Here is a 25,345-nt window from a genome sequence, read left to right as displayed (position 1 = left end):
CCCATAGGACTTCACCTCCCCTGCAGCAGCCAGCAGCTCCTCTCCATGAGCCAAGGTCGTGGTGCACCTTGAAAGCAATCATCCACCCAGGCTCCTCAGCGACTTGGAGCCTGAAGCACCCAAACTACAACTCCCATGAGGCATTGCAGCAGTGGCCGCCCGATGGCAAGATGCCCGGTTCCCCCCAGAAGACCCGACATTCCCACAGCACAGTTTTGGCAAAGACAGTTATTTTGCATTCTTGCAACATTTCTCCAGCCACTTCGCCTCTCGCTTTATTCCTTCACACCCTGACACAGCTCCGGCTGACCCTCTCACGTGTGAGCTGACCAGCTCCTGCCTAAGTCTGCAGAGAGCCTGAGTCAACAGTCCAAACAGCAGATCTGCCTGCTTCATATCACCGGGCACGGAGGAGCTATCCCAGCCACAGCTCGGACTGCCAGTCCTCCTTTGAAGTGTGGAAGAAACAGGGGTGTTTGGGGAGGGGTCACGCTTTGAAGAAGCATCCTAGGGAAAGGCAGGTGTTAAGACAGGACAGGCACGGCCAGCCTTTGGGGAGGAACATGATTAATTGTACCTTGCGGGACGGACTTTTGCATAACGTGGCGGCAGCAAAGTGGGGAAAGCGATTTCTCTAACTGCCGTGCGTTTCTTGTGGCCAGGGGATGGGCCCAGGCGGGAGCGAGAAAGACAAATCATGCCCCGAGTCGGTTTTTCTGCTGTTTAATTTTCTTTTCCACTCAACAGTCACTTGAAATGTCACACATGCAGAGACGGGCGTATAAATACCAGGCGGCGCTGGGTCTGTGCCGGGGAATCGGCAGCTGGATCAGCACCTGCAGGCCAGCCGCTTCCAGGGGACAAGGGGTGGGGATGAAATGGGACCTGACAGGGAGGGTAGGGGCTGACCCTTGCTGGGGACCACGGTGACAGCTGGGCCGCTGGCCACGTGGGCTCAGCAACATGAGAACCGGCACCAGCCCCACTGTACTCATGTGTAAGCAGGAGACCAGGGGGAGGATTTCAAGGCAACTGGTGGTGAATGAAGGCTGGGAAGGGGGGAAATGGTGGGTTCAGATTAAAAGGCAGCAAAAAGGAGGTCAAGGAACCATCAGCAGCTGAGGAGAGCAAGGCCCCAACCCTGAGGCTGGGACCCCACCGCCCAGCTGGATGGGGCAAGGTTGGTGGGTAAGACCATGTGTAGGGGAAGGGAGCAGGAGGCAGGTAGAAGGCTGCAATGGCTGTTAGCCCCAGTTCCAGGCACAAGCGTCCCAGGCCAACTCACCCAGCTGCAGGGCTAGCCTGGTGGTTACAGGAATGCCCCCTCTCACCCGGCTCTGGGCTGACTCAGGGCCACACTCCAGCCTGGGGGAGGAGGGGATCTCGGTTCGTTTGCCCACCAGTATGGGGGGGATCAGAGTTTCAGAACCAGCCCCAAACCAGTGATACCAGCGGACAGGATGATAGCCAGGCTGGGGCCGCCCTCTCCCCAAAGCAATGCAGCTGGTGGGGGGACATGGCTGATGGCCTGAGAGAGGCCAATAGCCGCCAACGCTGTCACCCCTGGGGGAGCAGGCCCCAGACCTCGTCTCCATCAGAGGAGCCAGGTGCCTCAGCAGCTCAGCAATGTCAAACCAGCAGCCACTCCAAACTGGTCCAGCGCGGCTCAGCTCTGGAGAGGCTGCTGCAGGGAGAGGGGCAGCAGGGGCCATGGGAGGGGGCTGGGGATTCCCCCTATGTCCTCGCTGTTGTGACCCACAGGCGAAGAGCCCATAAATCACGCCCAGCCCTTCCTGCGGCGCTGGCCCCACGACACAGCAACGAGCGTAGGCGTGGGGAGCCAGAGCTGGCAACCACAGCTGGGAGCATTTAGCACCCAAAAACGGGGACGTGCTTCCTGGCAGCCCCCCCCCGGCGAGCCCAGCCACGCAGGAGCCAGCTTGCTAGGACCCGGGTAAGTTGCGGCTGGCTCTGGGCCCCAGCATGACAAGTTCTACCAAGCAGTGCTGGGCCCGTCTTTCCCCTCTGGAGGCGAATTCTCCCCCTCCCTCTCCTCCTCCCACCCCCTCGATATGCGTTCACACAAGCGACTTGGATTGGAAAGGGACAGGCGCCGGGGCTGGGTGCGCCGTGCCCTCCCTGGAGGGGCTGATCAGTGCTCAGGACGGGGGCTGTGCCCCTTTGAATGAGGGCGTGGGAAAAGCAGGCCCAAGTGATGGTTTCACAGCTTCAGCTGGCCCCACTCACATGCTCCCGCCCGGGGCTGGCAGCAGGACAGAGCTGGGCCGAGGGGAGTGCGCTGCGGCAAAGGGGGCCAGGGAAGGGCAACGGGCTGACCCCACCAGTGCCCAGCAAGTAGGCAGGCGCGGCGAAGGAGCAGGGCTGGACAGGAGGGCTAGGAGAATTCACAGCCGGTCCCCACCCAAGCTGCAAAGCCGGCCCGCAGCAAGGACCCCCGGCCCGAGGCAGCTGGGCTGGGCTGAACGCTGTCGCCCCTGGGGCAGCAGGCCCCAGACCTGTATCGTTTTGCATGTGGGGGAGTCAATTTCTCTGGGGGGGGCGGGGGTTTGAAATCAGCACCAGACAACCAGGCAAACAAAGGGAACCAAACCCACCCACACACACGCGCACACACAAGGCCTCCTGGGCTCCCCCCGCCCCGCCTCACCTCCCATCCTCCCGCCTGGCCGCTCGGTCCCTCAGCATGTCGCAGGGCAGCACCCAGTTGTTGTCATGCAGCCCCACCCGGCAGCCCGGCGTGTCCTTGTCCGTGCGCCGGCAGCACATCCAGTAGGAGCGTCCGTAAGGCAAGTCGTGGTGGTAGGGCTTGGGGTGCCAGCGGCACAGCGACACGTCCCCCTTCTCGTAGTGCTTCTTGCACTGCTTGCAGGGGTCGTCCCGGTACAGCGGGTCCTTGCTCCAGCGGGAGTCCGTGGCCTGCACGCCGAAGGTCTCGATGATGGACTTGAAGTAGTGGCAGGAGCACTTCAGGGCGGCCAGCGACTGGGTGGGGAGGTAACTGAAGATCTTCACCATGATGTGCTCGGGGAGCAGCAGCATGTACTGCCGGGGCTCCAGCAAGCGCTGGATCTGGAAGCGGATTTCCAGGAAGTCGTGGGAGACGTGCCGGTAGAGGCGGCAGAGAGAGGTGTCCGAGGCCGCCGGCTCCAGCCCGGGCCCGTCCGGCCAGTCCGCCCCTCCGTCGCCGGTGGTCTTCTTGCTGTCCAGGAGGGAGCCGGAGGCCTCCCGGGCGTCCTCGGGCCTGGGGGTCTGGGCGTGGAGGAAGAAGAGCTGGCCGGGGGGTGGATCCTCGCAGGCGGAGCACAGCCCCTCGGAGGTGGGCGTCCCCACCGTCAGACACACCGTCTCCTCCTTCATGTTCTTGGTGCTGTCCTTGCCAAAGAAGACGCACTGATCCACCACGCCTGTCACCACCACGTCCACGTGGAAGCCGGCCACGCAGTCCCGGGGCGCCGCCGCTGGGCCCCCCAGCTTCTCTCCCGCCCTGCCTTCAGAGCCGGCATCCAGCTTGCCCGGCAAGGCCTGGCTCTCGCCGCAGCTGGTCTCCATGTCGGGCGGTTCGCCGGCCCCGTCACCCTTGGGCGCGGCACTGGACAGCAGGAAGTCCACATTGTTGGGCAGGGAGTCGCGGGAGGGGCTGATCAGCTGGTAGAGGTCGCAGGTGATCTTGTCCTTGGCGTGGGCGCTGGAGCCGGTGGGAGAGCCCCCGGAGCCGCAGCTCATGAACATGCAATTGGGGCGGGTGCCGGAGCCGGCCTCGGGGGGCGAGCGGGGGTCCCGGCTGCTGGAGATGCGGAAGGCGATACGCACCTCGCCGGGGCCGTGCTGGGAGTTGGCCACGCACTCGGCCGAGTCGCGGCACAGCCCGTTCTGCCGCAGGACGCTCCGCTCCTGCTGCTGCTGCGACTCGAAATGGGCCACCGCCTCAGCCACCCGGCTGCAGTCCGGGCCTCCCCCTCCGCCCATGGCTCTCTTCTCTGCGGCCGCCTGCTCCTGCTCCGCCGAGAGGAAAACCACGGGGGAGGCCGGGGCTGCAGGTGTCCCCCCGGGGCAGGGCCGGGAGTAGCTCTGCAGCGCCAGGGCCGTCCGCTGCTCCACCAGGGCCACCATCTCGGCCACGGAGAGCAGGTCCGTGTCACCAGCCCCGCTGCCCGGCTCGGCAGGAGCCTCCGGGCACAGGTACACATCCTCTGCCTCCTTACTGCCGGCCTGGCCTGGGCACGGCTTGCCCTTGCTGGGGTCGTGCGAGCGCCGGCGGCGTTTGGCCTTGGAGCTGTCGCTCCCCCATTTGCCCTTGACTTTCATGGTGCTGACGCGGCTGCCCCCGCTGCACTGGTGGGCCACGAAGAAGGCGATCTTCTCCTTGGTGTTGCCTGGCTTGATGACGTACCAGGTGTCCAGCAGCACCCGGCCTTCCTCCCCCTGTCCGGGGCCGGGGGAGACCAGGGAGGGCGGGGGGGCCGGGGCGGGTGGGGTGTTCTCGGAGCAGGTCTCCCCGCTGCCCTCCCCCTCCTTGGCTCGGCAGGCGAAGTCCCCAAAGGGCTTTTTCAGCTGGCTGCCGCCGCAGGGCTTGTTCTGGGAGTAGGTCCCAAAGGGCCGGGGGCACCACAGCTGGATGTGCGAGAAGGTGTTCTGGTCCATCGCAGGCTCATGGCGCAGGCTGCGCCCCTCCTAGCTCACAGCTCGGCCGGCTGCCGAGATCTGCACCGAATCGGAGCCACCTGGGGAGGAGGAGAGGGAGAGGGACAGGTCAGCCTGGCCGGATGGCACCGCACTACGGCTGTCCCAGCTGGGGGTGGGGGAGGTTCTCCTGTCCTGGGCTCTGGGAGTACAACACCTCCCCCCAAATCACACCGCGTGGTCTCCCCCGCAGATGCAACTGACGTGTCCTGCCCCCGCCCCGTCCCCGCTGCCCCCCAGCACTGGCAGCCTGCGAGGGGCAGCACTGGTGAGCATCCCCGTTCGAGAGGAGGCCGAGATGGAACGAGCACACTAGGGAAACTGAGTCACGCCTATAACCCTCCCCCCCAAGGGTGTGGTTGACTGTCCCATGTGGTGGCACCTAGACCACTGACACAGAGAAAGAAGGGGTCTCCCCTACAGCCTTAGCTGAGAGCCAGCTGGCTTGTAGCTCCAGGGGCTCCTGCACTGAGCTACGCAGGCCCCCAGTTCGAGTCCCCCTGTGGGTGGTTATGTGCCCGCACACCCTGTCTCCTGAGAGGAGGAACAGTCGGCCCCACAGAAGGGCAGCAAGCGCCTACGGGCAGAGCAGGGAATTCGTGTTCTCCTGGCGGCACTCTGCCACCAAGGCCAAGTGCAAACCGGGATCCGGCGGTACCTGGGGGGATACGGCACCAGAAACCATGGGGCTCTGAGTGCCTGGGGAGGAAGCCTGGGGATAGGGAGCCCCAAGGTTGCCCTCTGCCACTGAGCTTCCTGGGCAGCAGGCAATCCATTACCACTGCCATGGGCTGCCGGACATTGGCTCTGTTTGGAGCCAACTAGGGAACGGTCCAGCCAGCGGGGGGGTGGCCTGCGTGCGCAGAGGCTGCTGTGAAGGGGTGGGGTGAGGCAGGGCAGAGCTTAGAGGCAAAGACCTGTGGGGTGAATCCTTCCCTTCTGGCCTGGACCAAGCGCTGCCCGGTGGGGCGCCTGCAGTCAACACACCACCCAGCTCCCCTGCAGTGGTGACAGGCTGGTGCAGAGGCAATGCCCTACTCTGAGATGGGGGAGGCGGAGGACAAGCAGGGAACGCCCCCAGCAGGGGCACCCAGCGGTCTGGGCGAAGCCATGGCCAGTCACGCTCAAGGGACCAGCAAATCTACTGCAAGAACTGGGCCCTGCGGAGACCCAGGAGAAATCAGTTCCTGGCTCCCAGACGGGCCCGGTTCTTGCAGGAAATCCTCCGATTCCTTGGACCCAGTGCCTCTGCGAGCATTCCTCCCCCCACCCCATAACCCTCTCCCAGCTAGACAGCCAGCACCCCCCGCAGCCACCAGTCATTTTCATAGCTCTTCCTCAACCCCCAGCCTGCCTGAAGGGTCGGCACCTGACCCAGGCATGGGATCCCAGCAGCAGTTGCACTGGGAGCAAACCCAGAGTAAAGAACAGTGCTGCTCCTACTTCAGCCCTCCCCCCATTTCTACATCCAGCGCCAGCACCAGGCTCGCCCGCCAGAGAAGCACTCGCTTTTGGGGCTCCCACCAAGGCAACGGGCAGGCCCCAGGTGGCCTAGCTGGTTTGAATTGGAAGTGGGCAGCTGGGTGGGGCAGTCTTGTCTGGCTGGAGGGGGAGGAAGGAGGCCAGGGCCCAGCTTGGGGTTCCCCCTCCCCAGGATGGATTGCACTCACAGCTTCTGTTTCTGTGCAGACAAGTCTGTTCTGGGCTGCGTCCCTGGCGCCTAATAACCCGTCTGTTCCCCCGGCTGAGCGAGAGCCACGTCTGACCGGAGATGTGGGGCAGGGCCTGGGGACCCCTCACTCAGTAACAGGCACAAGCGTACAAGGGGGAATGATTTATGCACCTAGAGAATCCCAGAGACCCCAGCCCGTCATGGAGCATTAAAGAGCCGGCAGCACACAGACCCAACAGCCTGCCGATTACAGGCAGCGGACCACAGGGCACCTGGGCCTCGGCCAGAGGGGTCTTTCCGCGCCAGTGGGTGGCGGGAGGAAGGTGGGAAGCCCTGCGTGGGCTCTGTGCCTTGCAGACACACCAGGCGGCCACTGGTGAGACCCCAGCTCATGTGATTTCTGCTTCTCCCCATGAGAGACCTTGACTCCTGTGACCCCGAGCCGGCCTGCGCGGCGTCTGCAGAGCCAGGAGGTATGATGGAAACCGAGCGCAGCATCTCGGAAAACCTGGCCCCTCCCCACCCCTGGCGCTCTCGAGCGGAGCCGGCTGCCACATGCAAAACCCAAGTCCCCGCCCTGACTCCATGCGCCCGCTGCAAAGACCCACCGAGCCCGTTCCTGCCTTCTCCGTGCTACGCACAATTGGTGTGAAGGCGCTGGTGGTGCACAGGCTGAGCCAGGCCTCCCAGTTCAGGGTCAAGTGCCACCTGGGTCATTTACAAGGCGAGTCCAGCAGGAGGGAAGCAGAAGGGCCAGGGATGGGGTGGCAAGACACGGCTCCAAAGCCACATCAGCTGCCCACGAGACCAGCTGTATAAACTTCATGACTGCGCCACCCCAGCCCCATGCGAGGATGCAGACTGATACAGGGGAGGTACGTGAGCAGAGCCTACAGAGGTCTGCCAGCGTCCCCTGTAAGCTGAGCACCAGGGCGGCTGCCCAGAGTCAGGTGCTGCCCAGCTGATTAGCAGAGCTCCCACAGCCAGTGTTTCTAGGGGTGGTGCACATCCACGCATGCCCTGGTGCACATAACAAAACTGAACCTGCACATGGATGGACAAAATGAGAGGGAAGCCAGCTTGCACCCATTTTTGGGGCCCCCACCAAGGCAATGGCAGGCCCCAGGTGGCCCACCAGGCAGCAGTGGTGTGGTCATGGGCCACAGCCCCTGCAAGGGGCATGCCTGGGAGCGGGAGGGATCTGTCCATCGTCATTCAGGTAGGTCAGCACCAAGTCCTCACTCCGCTTCCCCAGAACCATCATGGGCCGCCAAGCTCCTTATCAGCACAGTCAAACTGACTCCTTGTTGCCTGGGCCACCCCATTCCAGGAGAGAAATTCACTCCCCCAAAAACTCTCCCGGGCAGGGCCAGGGATTCCCCAAGGAAATCCGGTCCGTGCGCCCTAGGATGGGCACAGGCTGCCATTACTTGCCCCAGAATCGCTCTCTCAGCTCCAGGCCACCAGCACGCCAGGCCACACACAGCTCCTGCCTTCCCCGCGTCTGCGGGAATCAGCCTCACGGGATGAGAAGTGATCAACCCTGCCACTCACTTTACTGTAACAAAGTTCCCCTGCAACCAGCACCGTGTAGGGATTCCCAGGCAGGATGCGTCCCCCCATCTGACCCCACTACGCAAGCTACCTGTCCCATCTCCCTGCACTGCGCTAACAGCCGAAATGTCTATGGGGCCTTTCACTTCCTTGCAAGTCTTGGTCACAGGCCAGGCACATCCCTGCTGAAATGCAGCTGCCTCTGGGGCGGAGCATGGACACTGTTTAACGGCACACCCCATGGGGCAGCTGCGTGGGACTGGAAATGATGTATCCCCTAACAAGCTGAGCCCGTAGGGGGCACAAGCTGGAATTCTGCACAGACGCTGGGATCGAACCTTTCACGTCCTCCAAAGAGAGCAACAGGCTTGTCTTAAACGGCCACGACCTCGGATTTACGTGTTATCGGAAAGAGGGTATGTCCAGCAGCATGGCAGACACCGGGGCCAGGGGAGAGCGCCCCCTAGTGGCACGCTGGTGCACTGGGGTCAGCCCTGCCGGCCAGGGCAGAGCACCAGCCGCAGTCTGACAGCACCATATTGACCGAGCCAGGCCAGATCCTGCTCGGAAGGGTATGAGGCACCAGCTCTGCCCCTCTGGGAAGCAGGAGCCCAGGCCCCAGGGAGAATGCACCCCAGTCTCATGCCCCCAGTCCACCCCCTCCCCCCCATCTACCCCAAAGCCTGAAGCAGCCCCGTGGGGCTCACACCCAGAGTCTGTCGCTCCCAAGCTGGGGCCTGAACCAGTGCAAGGGGCTCGTGCCCCCAGCCTGTGTTCAGGTAGGAAGGATGGCTGCCACCCTTAGGAAGGCAGGGCAGAAATCACACACTGGGGCCCCCACCAGGGAGGGGGTCCTGGCACAGCCTGTAGGAGCCCTCTCTGGGGCCACCTTTTCCCATGTTACCACGGCCAAGGGACCCCTCAGTGGAGGGGATGACTGGGCACAGAGCCCCTCCCTGCCCGCAGGACTGTGCATGGAGCCTGGTCACCTGCAAGTGACGTGAGATCAGAGCACTGGCCCAGTGCCTGCTCTGTGCCACCCCGAGCCTGCCCACGGCTGGGCTCTTCCTGGAACTGGGTCACCACCTCCAGAGGAGCAACTCGCTGGCTGCCAGCCAGGACAAGCCCAGCACAGTCCCCTCCACGAGGGAGAGGAGACAAGGCTTGGTACAGGGTGGAAGGGTTTCCTTGGCAAAGCTGGGAAAACTCAGGAGTCTTGGCACCCAGGTCTCACAACTAACCACTAGCCCCTACTCCCCTCCCAGGGCCAGAAGTTGAACCCAGGCGTCCTGACTCCCACGGGTTCAACCCCATTCTTCCCCCATCTCCCCCACCCCGTTTCCAAACGCTGCGGAACTGATGGGTACGAATTACCCTTGGACATGACGATACCTTCCTCTGAGTAAAACAGCACACGTGGGGCTGCTGGGAGATAAGGGCCGGGGGCAGCCAGAGTTACTCACAGGGCCTGATCCAATGATGGGAATCCCCTGGGCCACCCAGGGGGTGAAGCACTTGGATGCATCAGAACCCCCTGGTCCCTGGGGGAGCTAGAGAATGCAGGTTGGGACCAGAAGGAGGGTGGCAGAGGTGGGCTGAAGATGGAGTCTGTTCCCCAGGCTGCACTCCCTCTGGTTGCAGCCACACAAGCAACTTGTGCATTGACCAAAGGCAGCTGCCTGAGCCCACCGGGACGAATTCCTGGGAGACAGATGGGACAAAGAACCCCCTTCCCTGGGCCCACACGCCTAGAGACGCACAACAAAATTAACTCACCCAGGAGCCTGTCTACCCTGGGGTCCAGCACCACTGGCTTCCCCAGTGGGAGGTGCACAAAACCCCCTTGCGGACAAGTACAGCCGAGCTGCCCCCAGGAAGATGCTGCCTTCCACCCTCAGTTAATGACCAGGTCTCTCGCTGAGGCCCCAGATCTCAGATCCCTCCGAAACTGACCCCAAAGCTACCTGTGTGCAGTGTTGTTAGCCAGACACACACCCAGGCTTTGTCTGCAGCCAGGCGAGCACAACACCCCAACCGCTGTCATCACACGCTGGGTTTCGCTCTCCTGCCCTTGTGAGGGAGGGGCAGGAGTGGGAAAACAGAGACACACCTCTCCCTCCACAAGTTTGGGGTACCACAGAAGCCAGGGAGGGATAACTCAGTGGGGTGAGCATTAGCCCTGCAAACCCAGGGCTGTGAGCTCAAGCCTCAAGGAGGCCACTTGGGGATGTGGGGCAAACAGATCTTTTTTTTTTTTTAAAAAAACAATCTGCCAGGGATGGCACTTGGCTCTGCCGAGCAGGCAGGGGACTGGACTTTGACCTCGCAAAGTCCAGTCCAGCTCTATGGGAGAGGTATGTCTCCAGGGGATGAAGCTCTACCAAGCAGCTGTCTTGACTCAGATGCATCAGGAGCCTGGGCCAGGCCAGGCCAGGCAAGGTGTCACCAAAGGATTTGAGGGCACAGGGGCACATATAAGAAAGGAAACCTAATGCTAAAAAAAGGAGTGTTTGGGTGACACTGAAGGTGGCAGATCTAAACACGCAGGAGCCAGGAAACACCAGCTCCCATGGCCACAGAGAAAGCACAGAGACAGTTAAATTCCTCCCTATGCAGTGGGCTACGCTGCCCCTAAGACAGAGACCTGGCCTGCCTGGGGGGAGGAGAGGTGGCAGAAATGGACAGGCAGAAGTATGGACCTGAGAGGTGGGCAGCCAGGAGCCCAACAGGCTGCTGGCATTAAAAGGAGACCTCCGAGAGGGATTTAAAAGCAGGAGCTGGGGGGCAGCTCCCAGGAACACCCCCCCCCCCACAGTGACCGTGGACAGGTCCCGGACTCCTGGTTCCATTCTCAGCTTTGCCCCGACTCAATGCGAGACTCAGCCTGGCACTGCCCCCGCGGTTGCTCCATCTGTAACATGAGGACACCAAGCGGGGGGGGGGGCGGGGTAGCACAACAGGGGTTATGCCGAGGTGACCCCAGAGTTGCAGGCCTGCCAGCATCGCAGGCTGCGCCCTTTGGCAGAGCAACAGGTGCTGCTGTCACAGATCAGAGCAGGGGGGCAAGGCAGCCAGGCCCCGACACTGCAAGAAACCCTAGCAGAGAGCGTGCAATCATCAGTCTGTGGGGTACCTCTACCTCGCCCAGGGCTTTGACCCCAAAGATGGGGACATGGATCTTCTACCAAACCCGCCTGCAGATACCCCCAGGTTCCAAGGAGGCTCCCTGGGCTGACCCCTGCTCATGCAGCCAGCCCGGCTGGGCCTGGTTTGACTCACACCTTTCAGGTGGTGTTTTAACTGTGCCGAGTAGTGTGATCCTGATAAACAGGGCTCGAGACAGGCCACAAATCTGCCTTATCCACACAGCCATTTCATCCGCAGGGTATCCTACAAGCGGGGAGGTGTCATGCTCCTGGCAAAACTCTTCGGGGGTCAGGGGAGGGCACCGCTCAGGCCCCTCTCAGGCTTTCCCCCAACCCCACCTCCTTTGTGTCTCCCATGCTGAACTGTTTTGCATGCTCAGAAGGACCTGTTGCTGCACGTGTCCACCCCACCACACTGTCTCCATGAGGAGCAGCCCTCCAGGCGTCTCCCCTTTCACTGGATCTGGAGACCAGGAGGATTTGGGGGTTCCCTTTAAGGTTAAATAAATAAATAAATAAACAGCTCTGTTACTAAAAGTCAGAATTGTGGAAGAAGCTGACCCCAAGGATCAGGCCCACAGCAGAGAACCAGCTCTGCCTGCCTCAGCTTCCCCTATGGGGCTAATACAAACCCAGTCCCCAGCCCCATCGATGGGGCAGGGGGGAGTCTAGTGGAGAACCCACAGCCCTGGGAGCCCTGCGTGCCAACCCATGTCACCTTGGGCAAGTCACTTAATCGCCCTGTGCCTCAGTTTCCCCCTCACCAGCGGAATGGGGCTAATCCTCCTGGTGGGGGGGGTGTGGAGCTTACAGGCCTCGACCTCCGGGGAGCTGCACCCCTAGGGCAGAGGTGGGGGGGGGGCGGCGCAGCCGGCAGGAAGTGCGGGGTTTTCCAGCGTCCAGCCCAGCTCCCCCCACCGGAGGGGCTCAAAGTCCCGGCCCCGCAGCTGTAAGGGCAGCGCGACCTTCCAGCTGGCCCCGGGCGCCCGGCGCTGCGCAGGCCCCACGGCGGGGAGGGGGCGCCCCCGGCTCGCCCCCCAGCACCCCCCACCCCCCAAGCCCGGCCGCCTTACCCGAGCCCCGCGGGCGGGGGTCCGATCCGCACCCGGCCCTGCCCGGGGCCCCGCAGCCACAGGTTGCAGCGCAGCCACGGGGGTCGGGGGATGGGCACCCAGGGCCGGCCCCCCCCGGCATCTGCCCCCCCCAGCTCCGGCTGCCTCTGGTTCTTAAAGGGACAGCGGCCCCATTACTCGGGCCCGCCGGTCCCTACAATACAATAGGGGCCTTTGATCCCGGACCTCTCCCCCCCACCTCCCGCTCCAGCCATTTGTTGACAGACATATGCATGGCGCAGGCAGCCAATCAGAAGGCCGAGTTTGGGGCATGCCCATATATGGATGACAGCCGAACCTCAGCCTACCCAGGGGCTTCCTGCTCAGGGAGCGTCGCGCTGTTCCTAGCCTCGGCCGCAGGCGCAGGGCTGCTCTCGGCGGCCCCCCCCCCTCCACCACTGCCGACGCCGGTCGTGACCTCGTGGGGACAGGCTCCGCTGTGAACCCGGCCCTGACCCAGGCAGACTCTGGGCCCTCCATTTGACTGCCTCCTGTGGACGGGCAGAGTCTGAGGCAGGACCGTGAGCCAAAGGGTCGGGGTCCGGGACAGGCCCCCAGGGCACAGTCCCAGCATTCAAATTCCCTGTCCCGGTTTGTTGCAGAGCCCGGTTTGGTTTGGCAAACCAGCCAGGGACACCACAGGCAGCCCCCTCCTCCTGGCCTAGAGGCCTAACCCGAACCCAGCCTGACCCCCTCTGCTGCATAACCCAGAATCTACCCATGGGGAATACTTCCGGGGGAAATGGGAATACCCCCCCCCCACCAAGCCTCCAACCCATTATCCTGGCTCCTGCTGGGGTTTCCTCCTTCCCCTGGCAGCAGACAAGGTCCTTGGGCTCAAGGTGGAGCAAGGTCCAGGCACCCAGCCCCCAAATCTCAGCAGCAGAGGGATAACCTGCAGTACTGGACCACCCCCCCACCCGTCCCACAGAAAGGGAGCCAGGATTAGAACCCTGGTCCTTTATCTCAGTAAACACAAGGCTTCCCCACTCCTACCTCTAGAGCCAGCTGCAGTAATGTTTCCTTTTCCGTCTCTGGATAAGGGCTCCAAAGGGCCCATCGCAGGCTACCTGTGGGATTACACAGCCTCTGTCCATCTCGCCAATGAGGCTACCCAGGAACTGGGGAGCCACAGGCAGGATCTACACTGAACAAGGACAATTCCCGGCCTCGGTGCCCGACTCATCTATACCCCCTCTGCCTGAGCATGTCTCTGTGATGCCAATGCAAGTCAGCCTTCACTAGGGGATGGAGCGGCTGCAGTCACAGGCCAGTCTGGCTGAAGAGCTTCCTGTGGCTTCAGTACCGGGCAGTGCGGGTCTTTGGCACTTCAAGGAGGCTTCCAGCAAAACTCACCCCAAGGGCACAGAGTGCAAGCGCGGTCCAGGGCACACGCTGCCTGCTTGCAGCTGGGGGCCACCGCAAAGCACAGGAGGGGAAAACGAAGGTGCAAGGAAAGGCAGAGGCGGTCAGGCCTGCTGACGCAAAGGGGGCAGTGGCAGTGGAGCCCAGCATTTCAAAGCGGCCTGGAGCGCCAGGCGTGACGCTAATGCAGACGCAGTGCGCTGCACCCGTGTTTCTTGTAAGCTGAGGGTTTGGGCAGCTGCCCAGATGACATTCAGGTGCTGCCCAGCTGACTGGCAAAACGGCCGCAGCCAGCAGCCTGCATTTCGATTGGTGGTCCACATCCACGCGTGCCCTTGTGGGACAACATTTATTCCTTCCAGGAGAGAAAAAAAAAAAGAGGGAATACTGCTCTGGACCCCTGAGGCCCTGCATGCGAGGAGGGTGCACAGCAAGGAGTGAGATCTCAGTGGGGCAAGGAGCAGGCCAGTCACTTCTGTGATGCCCCTTTAAGCCAAGCTGGTACCATCTGTCTTCTCCCTTAGACACCTTCTCTGTGTTTCCGTTCTACAACGAAGTTGACCATTTCCGACACTCCCTTGCCTCCCCGCACTGATTGACAAGCTGCATTTAAAGGGACAGCAATCTCTGATACCCGGGCAAATGTGCTGCCATCTGCTCAGACTGCACCTGGGGCGGGGTGGGGTGGGGGGAGTCTGAGGTCCCTGAGAGAGGAGGGCACCGTAGACCTAAGCCCCAGAATTGAAATACTCCCCCCAAAGGCCTGGCAAAGAGAGAGCCAGGTGCTGAGGGGGATTTGCCAGCTCTCCTCTGCACCCTCATTCCACAGCAGCTTCCCTCCCACACCTGTAGCCAGCCACAAAGTCAGAGCAGTGTGGAAGGCGAATCCCGGCTCTGCTCTCAGGCTAAGCCGGGGTCCCCAAGGTCCGGCACACAAAGATTTTCCCCAGTGCCCCTTGCTGCAGCATCTCACTGCTCCTCCATAGCATGGTGCCGAATATCAGAGGGGCAGCTGTGCTCGCCTGTAGCCACAGAAACAACGAGAAGACCCGTGGCACCTTATTTTGGAGCATAAGCTTTTGCGGGCAAAGACCCACCTGATCAGATGCAATGTAGACCTACAAAGTGGGTCCTTGCCCACGAAACCTTACGCACTAAAACATGTTAGTCAATGAGGTGCCACAGGACTTCTCGTTGCTTCTCCATAGCTCCACCCCCCCACCCACACACAAACGTAGTGAGAAAACACACACAAACACCCACGTAGTGAGAAGTGGGTGGCTGCAATCAGTGGCCACAGTGTGAGAGGTGTGGTGTTCTCTGCTCTGGGGGCAGAACAGCACCCCGGGAACAAGTCAGAGGCAATGACGAAGAGGGCGTTATAAGTCCTGAAAGGGTTGGACGATGACCCCATTTTGCCCCTGCCATTAGGCCTGATGCTTCAGAGCAAAGGGATCCTTTCTCTCCCCACGAGCTCAGCCAGCACAACAGCGACAAAGCAAGGCCTCCTTGCAAGGGATTGTCTCAGCCCAGAGTTTCGATTAGCTCCAGCCACACCTATGGGAGTGTGAGCAGTGGCTGCGGCTGCAACTGGGCTGGTTCTTGTGATGCTCAGCGAAGGCCTCTCCTCGCCAGGTGGCAATTGTTTCATAGCAAGGGCGTAGGTAGGAATTTGATATTTACAAGCTGCCACCGAGCTCTGGCACGCACCTGCATGCCCCAGCAGCTCCCAAACTGCCGCACGCACAAGGGCTGGAGAGCCTTTGTGGTGTGGTGCCGGAGCTCAGAAATGGTAACCCCGGGGTGTATCTCCGGGCAGGATGAACATGCCATGTGCCAGTCCCCCTATGGAGCTCACTGCAGCTTGGCATGACCCAGCCAAAGACCTCAGCCAGGCTTAGAAAGGGATAAGGAAAACCCCCTCAGATGAAAGTTACAAGACTCTCAAGCACCAGCGTACTTGCCAGACAATTTGACCCAGCTCAGCTCGTCCAAGGGAGCCCTTCAACACCAGTTTTTTGGGGGAAAGAAAGAGGGTACCGCCACCTCCAGGGGCTGACTGCTGTATGGTGTTATTTCATTGGTCAGCTGAATAGTGGGGAATAGGTTCACCTCTTTCTAAACCAATTAGAACAGGCTCCAGCAGGACTCAGAACTGACTGGGACCCTCCAATGCCGCAAACACGTCCAGAGAACCAAGCTGGGATCCACTCCCAGCCAAGGCACCGACTTCTCCTATGATCTCGAGCAAGTTCCTTCCCCTCCCCGAGCCTCAGTTTCCCCAGCCACAAAAGGAGAGAGGAGGCTGGCCAGGTCTGGCTGATTTCGATCTGCTGCAAATGCAGGAAGCAGAGCAAATACCAGCTGCTGACTGTCCAGTCTCCTTCCTCCAGCTGAGCAGTGGGTTCCCCTTTCAGGCCAGCTCTTCCCCTGAACTCTTCTGAGCACCATGTTAGCCCCAGCGCAGCTTTCTGCTTCCAGCGAACCTCCTGAGCCACAAGCCAAACCAGGAAGTCAGCACACGCCAAACCCCAGCCTCCGGCGAGAGAACCCCACTGACTCCGCCACTTCCTGCTAGGAAATGTCATCAAATCACCCCAGCACCTTTGCCAAGTCTGAGATACAAGCTGGGTGCCAGGAACACAGCTGAGGCAGGCACAGCCCATTCGCGCTTCAGGGGCACACACACCTCCCAATTCGCAGATCGGCCGTAGGGCAGAGAGGAAGCAAGCTGGTCCTTGAAGGCGGACACACACGAGTGGAAGAGCGTGGTTCTTTTCCCTGTACATGCGGGGCAGGGTGGAGGGACTGTTCATCCCATCTCTAGCCTGCTGATTCTTGTTGAAGCTCACAGGCCACACCATTATTGACGTAGCTAAGAAGCTGACGTGAACTCACCACTGGGTCCCAAGATGAGGCCCAGATGCAGGTTCACCTCCAAATTGTTATACGGGGCTCCTCCCCTTATGCCTCCTGAACGCTGCCCTGAGAACTCACCAGCCGTACGTCCCCACCAAACATGGCTACCTCCTCCTATCCTTTTCAATACACCACGAAGCACTCGCAATGTAAAATCCCATTTACCTGGTTAAATGGTCGGCTAACCTGCTGTTTAACCAAGTAAAGGGGTAGGGGTGGCTGGGGCTGCTCCGGCCAGGTTGGAGAACCTTCCCCCAGGGGCAGCACTGCAGTCTCTGCAACGCTGCAGAGTGGAGCACAATGCCCCTGCCAGAGCAGCCCTGGTCCCTGCCATCCCCCGGGGCCATTGCAGACAGGGGCTGCTCTGATTGCACTGGAGTGCTCCCCCCCCGCAATCTGGGGCTGTCCCATGGGACTGGAGCAACCCCTGGCCCTCACCGGATGGGGGGGCTGCTCCAGGTCACAGCAGTTAACTGTAATCAGTACACCTCATCCATTTAAAATAAGGGGGGGGGGGGCTAGCTCAGTGGTTTGATCCCTGGCCTCCTAAACCCCCAGTTGTGAGTTCAATCCTTAAAGGGGCCATTTAGGGATCTGGGGAAAATAGATTTAGGGGGAAAAAAATTGAACAGGGCTGGTGATAGGTCACTGCTGTGAGTGCAGGGGACTGGACTCTATGACCTCTTAAGGTCACTTCCCGCTCTGTGAGATAGACATATTACTAAGCACCACATGGGCTACGTCTACACATGACCCAAACTTCGAAATGGCCACGCAAATGGCCATTTCGAAGTTTACTAATGAAGCGCTGAAATGCATATTCAGCGCTTCATTAGCATTCGGGCGGCAGCGGCGCTTCGAAATTGACGCGCCTTGCCGCCGCGCGGCTCGCCCAGACGGGGCTCCTTTTCGAAAGGACGCCGCCTACTTCGAAGTCCCCTTATTCCCATGAGCTCAGTAACCCCCAGCACAGGTGCCAAGCATGGCACAAGCCAATTTTCACAGGCACAGGAGGTGGGAACTCAGCCCTGACCCTCTTCCCCCATGCCACAGGAGTGCGCTCAAAGCTGCGGATTAACAAAAGACCAGCTGATGCCACCAACCACCACTTAAACGATAAAGCTCAGTTATTTACTGATGAAGCTGTTGTAAGTGGGACCCTTCGGCTGCGTCTACACTAGCACACAATGTCGAAGTCGCCTATTTCGAAGTAAGAACATCGAAATAGGCGACTGCGACGCGTATCGTCTACACTTCCTCCGAGGCTGGGGCCGTCGACGTTCAACCTCGAAGTAGCGACGGAGAACGTCGAAACGAGCTGCCCCAGAAGGAAATGTGGAGCATCCACACACACAAGCACTCCCTGTCGAAATAAGGGGCCAGCAAAGCCTGCGGATGGGCTCACAGGCTGGACTAGCCCTTCTGGGGCAACAGCAAGCCGCTCCCTTAAAGGGCCCCTCCCAGACACACTCGGCCTGCACAGCATGAGGTCCACAGAGCCGACAACCAGTTGCAGACCCCGTGCACACAGCATAGACCCCCAGCTGCAGCAGCAGCAGCCAGAAGCCCTGGGCTAAGGGCTGCTGCATGCGGTGACCATAGAGCCCCGCAGGGGCTGGACAGAGCATCTCTCAACCCCTCAGCTGATGGCTGCCATGGAGGACCCCGCTATTTCAATGTAGCAGGATGCAGATCGTCTACACACACCCGACTTCGACGCTGAACGTCTAAGTAGGGCGCGATTCCCATCTTCGGATACGAATAGCAATTTCCATGTCTCACTGCCTAACGTCGATTTCAACGTCGAAATAGCACACGGTGCGTGTAGACGCGATGCGTGCTATTTCGATGGTGCGCCAGCTACTTCGAAGTAGCCGGCTAGTGCAGACACACCCTTAGTGACTTTCAAAAGTATCACCTGCACGCAGACTGTACATAGAGATCAAAAGACCAAATTTCAGCCCTCTGCCTCGGAAAGGTTGCTGGCCCCTGGGGTAGAACGACAGGGGGTCTCCATTGTACAGAGGAGAGAAATCAACGAAAAGATATTACACCGATGTTGCCTCAGCAACCGAAGAACAGAACGAACCCAGAAGGCCACATGTCCTGCTCTAACCACTGCACCGCACTGTCTCTGCTTCATTTCACACCCCGCATTGCAACAGCTTAAAGACGACTTCACTGGAGGGTGGATTATATGTACTTCCTGGTTAGAGTGGATGGTGCAGTGCCAGACAATGGGTATCAGGCAGTGGTCCCTGTCATTTTTTCTTATCCGGGGTGGAATAAATTTTGTTGTGTGCACCAAGACGTGTGGATGTGCACCAGCAATAGAAACATATGTTGCCAGTGTCGGGTGGCTGTGGGTGCTCTGCTAATCAGCTAGGCAGCAAATGAATCTCTCCTGGATGGCTGGAAGCACTCGGCTTATGGGGAAGATGGATATGAGGGGCCATGTTTGTTGCAGATATATGGCCCAGAAGCTGAGAGGGAGGGGACGGTTGCTAGAAGTGGAGAAGACCATGTTTGTTACGGGCAGGTGGACAGGGAGCTGAGGTTAGTTTCCACACACCCAGGATTTGCATAATCATTCTACAGTTACTGAGACACGACCGCACAACTGTTATGCAAATCAGACCTTCCAGAGTCAATCAGAGCTCTGGGAATCACAGGCTCATAGAATACTAGCAGCGGAAGAGTCCTTAAGAAGTCATTAAGTCCAGTCCCTGGCATTCACAGCAGGACCAAGCACTGTTATATGATCCCCGACAGGTGTCTACCTAACCTGACCTTAATATCTCCAGCGATGGAGATTCCACTACCTCCCTTGGCAATTTATTCCAGTGCTCAACTACTCTGAGAGGAAGTTCTTCCTAATGTCCAACCTAAACCTCTAATCCTGCAACTTAAGCCCACTGCTGCTTGTCCTATCCTCAAAGGTTAGGAGAATTACTTTCCTCCCTCCTCTTTGTAACACCCTTTTAGGTACTTGAAAGCTGTTATCAAGTCCCCGCTCGGTCTTCTCTTTTCCAAACTAAAGAAACCCAGTTTTTTCAGTCGTCCCCTGTAGGTCATGTTTTCTAGTCCTTTAATCATTTTAAATAGTAACCCCAGTCCTGGAACCTTTCCTTGCAACAAAGCACGCTGCCAGCTTTGTCCACATATCTTTTCTGGAGATACCATCACTCGACCTAACCCGGTTATTCACAGAATCACGGACACATTCTCATGTTCCTCCACTAACATCATATATGCCATCATGTGCCAACAATGCCCAGATGCTTTGTATATTGGACAGACTTCAAACTCTCTTAGACAAAGAGTTAATGGGCACAAAACAGACATAAAAACACTCCTGATCCACAAACATGTCAGCCAGCATTTTAATGGAGTGGGCCATTCTGTTAATGACTTAAAAGTCTGCATCTTACTGAAGAGGAATTTTCACAACAGTCTGGAAAGAGGGGCTGCTGAACTCTCTTTTATATTCAAATTTGACACATTAACGTGTGGTCTGAACCGAGATGGGAATTTTCTGGGTCATTTTAGGGGCTCTTTTGCATACTTGGCTTAATCTAATTCTTGACGCTCCCCTCCCCCTTCTGCCCCTCTACTCTCTGATTTGCTCACCTTGATAATATTTTCTGATTTGTCAACCTTGATTACTATTTCTGGTTCTCTGTGCCTTAAATATTGAGTCTGTTCTGGGATGGCTCTGGTCTGAAGAAGTGGGTCTGTCCCACGAAAGCTTAGCCCCTAATACATTATTTTGTTAGTCTTTAAAGTGCTACTGGACTGCTTTTTGTTTTAATCATCTTGTTGCTCTTCTCTGGACCCTCTCCAGTTTCTCCAGGACTTCTTGTTGTTTTTGAACATACAGACTAACTCGGCTCCCGCTCTGATTCTTGAAATGTGATGCCCAGAACTGGACACAATACTTCAGTTGAGGCCTAATCAGCGCCGAGCAAAGCGGAAGAACGACTTCTCATGTCTCGCTCCCAACACTCCTGTTAATACTACGATGGAGTGGGGGGAGTGCATGTGTGAGTCAGGCTGGATGTGAGAGGCAAGTAGAGCAGCTCCCAGTGGCTAAGGATGACCCTGGGGCTACAACTGGCAGGTAACACCTCTGCCCTGAACAAAGAGGAGGGAGGAGCCGAGCTGGTTTTGAATGGCGGGGGGGGGGCAGTTAGAGGCTAGGGAGAAGAGAGAGCTGGAAGGCAGCCAGCTGGAGGAGGGGGAAGGCTACACCCCAGAGGGGCACCCCTTGGGGTCTTCTCCCCAGGACGGGTTGGAAGGACTGTCTCTGACTGCTGTGCTGTCGCTTCTGGGAGAAACTGGGCATCTGTTGCCTAATAAACCTCCTGTTGTACCTGCTGAGTGAGAGTCACTCGAACCCCATCACAAATACGCCCCAAAATGATATTTGCTGTTCCTGCAACGGCGTCACACCGTTGACTCATAGTCAGCTTGGGGTTCGCTCTGACCCCTAGGTGCCCTTCTGCAGTGCTCCTTCCGAGGGAGGCCTGGCCCATTGTGTGTGTGTGTGTGAAACTGCTTGTTCCTCCCTAAGTGGAGCACTTTGCATTTGCCCTTTTTAAACACCTCCTATTTACCTCAGCCCATGCACAACTGGGGTGCAGGTAACTGACCAGCCTCTTCAACTGGCGGAAGGGCAGCTCTCCACTGAAAACGCTGCACAGTGTTTTCAGTGGAGACCTGCCCTCCACCAGTTGGAGAGGCTGCTCAGTTGCCTGCACACCACTGTGGATGGGCTGAGGTAAATAGGTGACGCCTGGATGCAGCTGCACTGCTGTGGCACTGAAGTGAAAATGCTCAGAGCTAGAATCCACCTCCCGGAGAGGCGGTAGCTATGTCGGTGTGGGACTAGCTCTCTATCAGCACAGTGGATTTTTTAACACCCTGCAGTGACATCGTTATGTTGACATAGGGTCTGATGTGGAGACCAAGCCTGAGAAAATTCAGTGCCAATTTCCTTCATAATCCACCCACCTAGCGACCGACACCCCCCGCTCCTGGCTTCATTGACGGACAAACAGCAGCCGCGCCCTTGGTTCTACTCAACCTGGGAGAAACAGGGCTGCTGAAGCCACCGTGCTGAGCGCACTCCATGGCTTACAGCACAGACATCCCTTTGGGGCAGCCCTGCCCACCTACACGCCCTGTCCTTAGAAGAGCATGTGCAAACCACCTAGGACAGCCTCAGCATAGGATGAGAGGACCAGCGAGTTTGATCACACCTGAGCCATTCCTGTCCCAGGCCTGCATCTTGCAATAGTGCCCAGTGCTTGGCCTGGCCCTTGTTTTTACGGCCCCATGTGGGGAGAGGACTCTGTAGCCAGATACATCTGACGGGTGAAAAGCATTCCCACACACAGCCTAAATTTCATTAATCCTACGTTAAACCCCACATGGAACCCCTTAAATAGGCCTTTGCCGCCCTTCAAACACATCAGGGCTTAATTAAAAATCCCAATTCATTGTTACTTGGCACTTTTTGTTACAGGATGAGCTTCTCTATTCCAGCAACATCCCTGGTCTGGCATGGTTTTAGTTAGCTGGATGACCACTTACGGGTGTGGCCAAGTTTCCTGCTGCCCCATAAAGTTTATCTATAGCTACCAGTCCTGGCTCTCGTTGTTCTGTGCTGTTGTTTAGCTTTAATTTACCCCAAAATGTCTTCTATGAGCCCAGTTAGCAGTGGAAGTGTTGGTCATGTGCGAGATAATATTGATCTCCCATGGTCTGGCAAATTCTTTGCTTCGGCACCAGTCAGAGCCCGAGGGTGGCGGATTAGAGAGCTTCAACCTGCAGAAGATTTCAAACTATTTTATAAAGAATCATAGAATACTAGGACTAGAAGGGACCTCATGAGGCCATCAAGTCCAGCCCCTGCCCCAATGGCAGGACCAAGTACTGTTTAAACCATCCCTGATAGACATTTATCTAACCTGTTCTTAAATATCTCCAGCGATGGAGATTCCACAACCTCTCTTGGCAATTTATTCCACTGTTTGACCATTCTGACAGTTAGGAACCTTTTCCTAATGTCCAACCTAAACCTCCCTTGTTGCAGTTTACGTCCATTGCCTCTTGTTCTATCCTCAGAGGCCAAAAAGAACAAGTTTTCTCCCTTCTCCTTATGACACCCTTTAAGATACTTGAAAACCACTATCATGTCACCCCTCAATCTTCTCTTTTCCAAACTAAACAAGTCCAATTCTTTCAGCCTTTCTTCATAGGTCACATTCTCTAGACCTTTAATCATTCTTGTCGCTCTTTTCTGGACCCTTTCCAATTTCTCCACATCTTTCTTGAAATGTGGCACCCAGAACTGGACACAATACTGCAACTGAGGCCTAACCAGCGCAGAGTAGAGCGGAAGAATGACTTCTCGTGTCTTGTTCACAACACACCTGTTAATGCATCCCAGAATCATATTTGCTTTTTTTGCAACAGCATCGCATTGTTGACTCATATTCAACTTGTGATGTCAGAATCATTATCCTCATCTTACATACAGAAATCCAAGACACCTCATGGGTAGTGACCTGGCTCACGGTTGTCCAGCCGGGCAGCACCAGGAATTAGTATCCCGAGTCCTACTCCGGTGTGCTACCCATTAGGCCCCTTTGCCATCCACCCACCCTCTGACCCTGCACAGAATTACAAATTGTTTCACCCTTTCATCTGGATGGACCTGTGGGCAACACTGCAGTCTTAGTCTTCATTTAGCTAAATAACTGACTCTCAGCGCTGCTGGTCCATCAACCAGTCCCAGCCTGTGGCTGAACCCCCTCCCACACGCTTTTCTGCAATCAGTCATGGGGCTGCCCTGCAACGGGATGGGTCTGTGTATGCAGCTTTGCAACAGAATCCTTGTTGTTAATCATGGTGATTATTCCAGTCCTACCTACAGACCAGCTAAGAACAGGGCCTTTGCACAAGGTGCCATAGAAACGGACCCCCTGCATCAAAAGACTTACAACTGAAATAGACGAGACAGAAAAAACACCATCTAATCTGCTGCCCACCAGCAGGAGACCACTTGCCAAACATGGTCAGGAGGAGCAGGGGCCAAGGGAGTTTCTGGATGCACAAGTCCCCCTCACACCTGCATTACCCATGGAAACCAACGACCAGGCCATGGGGACAGTGGGGGAGGGCCTGCAGGCCAGGAAGGAAATGCCGGCCTGGTGGGACCTTGCCAGAGGATGCTCAGTGAGACACACAAGGGCACAGCTGGACCCACCCCCCACACCTGTCCCCTTCCCATCTGTGCAGATCCCCCTGACACCCCGCAACCCCATAAGCTCCCACCACAACAGCTTAAAAGCCCAGCCCTGCCTGCCCTTGCCACCCAACACCCTCACGCCTCTCCCATTGCCTTATGTGCCCCCCATGGGTCCATGCCTTCCAAGCTTCTCCCCACCCATCACTGCCCCACAGCCTACACGCCCCTCCCTACCCCACAGACCCAAACCTATCACCCCTGCCCTTCCCCACACAGCCCCATGCTCCTGCCCCGCCCCCACCACTGCCCCACGGCCTACACGCCCCTCCCCCTCCTCCTCCACATGCTCCTGCCCCGCCCCCACCACTGCCCCACGGCCTACACGCCCCTCCCCCTCCTCCTCATGCTCCTGCCCTCCCCCACCACTGCCCCACGGCCTACACGCCCCTCCCCCTCCTCCTCATGCTCCTGCCCTCCCCCACCACTGCCCCATATGCTCCTGCCCTGCCCCCACACGCCGCGCCCGCGCCCCATCTCTTACCCCTGGGCAGGGGACAGGCGCTGCCCACCCCCAGCAGCTACTACCCCAAACTTCCGGGTTGCACTGCGCAGGCGCGGGCAGGGCCTGCGGCGGGCAGGGGCCCGCCACGATCTCCGCAGTGCATCCTGGGAGCTGTGGTTTCTGGCCCGTCTGGGCGCGTGCTGGGGGTTGGAGCCGCCGGTCCAGCCAGGTGCATGGTGGGGGCTGTAGTTTCTGCCTCACCCAGAGGTATGCTGGGAGCTGTAGTCTCCGGTCCAGCCAGGTGCATGCTGGGGGCTGTAGTCTCTGCCCCCTCCCAAGCAAGCTGGGGGCTGTAGTCTCTGGCCATCTCATCCCTCCCTACCAGCATCCCCTCTCACTGGGCTCTCTCAGGCCTCCTCCATCAGCTGTGACCAAGGCTTTCCTTTCTGGGGTGGGGACATGGAGTGGGGGCTTCCACCTCCCAGGCAAGAACCATTGTCCCATGATGCGGGGGTGTGATGGAGTGGGGGATACCTGTGTGTGTGTGTGTGGCTCACAGAGAGTGTGGGGCTCCTGCTGAGGGTAACCCTGATGACCAGGTAACACCTTTGTACTGCAGACAAAGGAGGAGGTGGAGCCTGAAGGGTTTGAATTGGAACTGGGAATTGGAAGCAGTTAGTCTGGGGCTGGGAGAGAGAGAGAGACAAAGGAGGGGGCCAGGCCCCAGCTCTGGGGGCCCCGAGGGGCCTCCTCTCCCCAACATGGATTGGACTGGCTGTCTCTGCCTGCTGTACTGACTCCTCTGTATGATGCTGTGTCCTGTTGGCTAATAAACCTGCTGTTTTCCTGCTGAGTGAGAGACTCTCCTGCCTGCGGACAGGGTACAGAGCTTGGGGGACCCCAGAACCCCATCACAGGGGGCAACACAGGACGCTGTGAGCCTGGCCTGGGAAGCAGGGCTAGATCTCAACAGGTCTAACCCCAGCCCTGCCCCTGGAGCGAGGAGAGGAGCTCTGGCTGCCAGGAGCAGACCTTGACTCCTCCCTGTTTGCCAGCCACCAGGTTAAAGCCTTCAGGGACCATCCTGACCTGCCAGTGCAGCCTCTGCCTTGTGGGCGA

At 58.6% G+C, this 25,345-nt stretch overlaps 1 protein-coding gene across 4 annotated transcripts; it reads right to left on the bottom strand.

Annotated features, from left to right (window-relative positions):
- Positions 1-707: 707 nt before the first annotated feature.
- On the bottom strand, positions 708-24,312 carry FBXO46 (F-box protein 46). 4 transcript variants are annotated; one of them, XM_075016743.1, is made up of 2 exons: positions 24,266-24,312; positions 708-4,742 (listed from the first exon to the last, which is right to left on the bottom strand). In XM_075016743.1, exon 2 carries the CDS (start codon positions 4,660-4,662, stop codon positions 2,665-2,667), a length of 1,998 nt encoding a protein of 665 aa, XP_074872844.1. In that variant the 5' UTR covers positions 4,663-4,742; positions 24,266-24,312; the 3' UTR covers positions 708-2,664. The 4 variants fall into 4 exon arrangements, with proteins under 4 accessions (XP_074872844.1, XP_074872845.1, XP_074872843.1 ...); XM_075016744.1 differs by lacking the exon at positions 24,266-24,312 and adding an exon at positions 13,182-13,245; XM_075016742.1 differs by lacking the exon at positions 24,266-24,312 and adding an exon at positions 12,147-12,373.
- Between the last annotated feature and the right edge of the window lie 1,033 nt (positions 24,313-25,345).

This window comes from Carettochelys insculpta, chromosome 22 (assembly GCF_033958435.1).
Source record: "Carettochelys insculpta isolate YL-2023 chromosome 22, ASM3395843v1, whole genome shotgun sequence".
NCBI lineage: Eukaryota > Metazoa > Chordata > Testudines > Carettochelyidae > Carettochelys > Carettochelys insculpta.
This window is presented reverse-complemented; position numbering and strand designations above follow the sequence as displayed.

Excerpts from the sequence above, each read along its gene's own strand:
- FBXO46 (XM_075016743.1), bottom strand. The coding sequence starts at position 4,662 with ATGGACCAGAACACCTTCTCGCACATCCAGCTGTGGTGCCCCCGGCCC.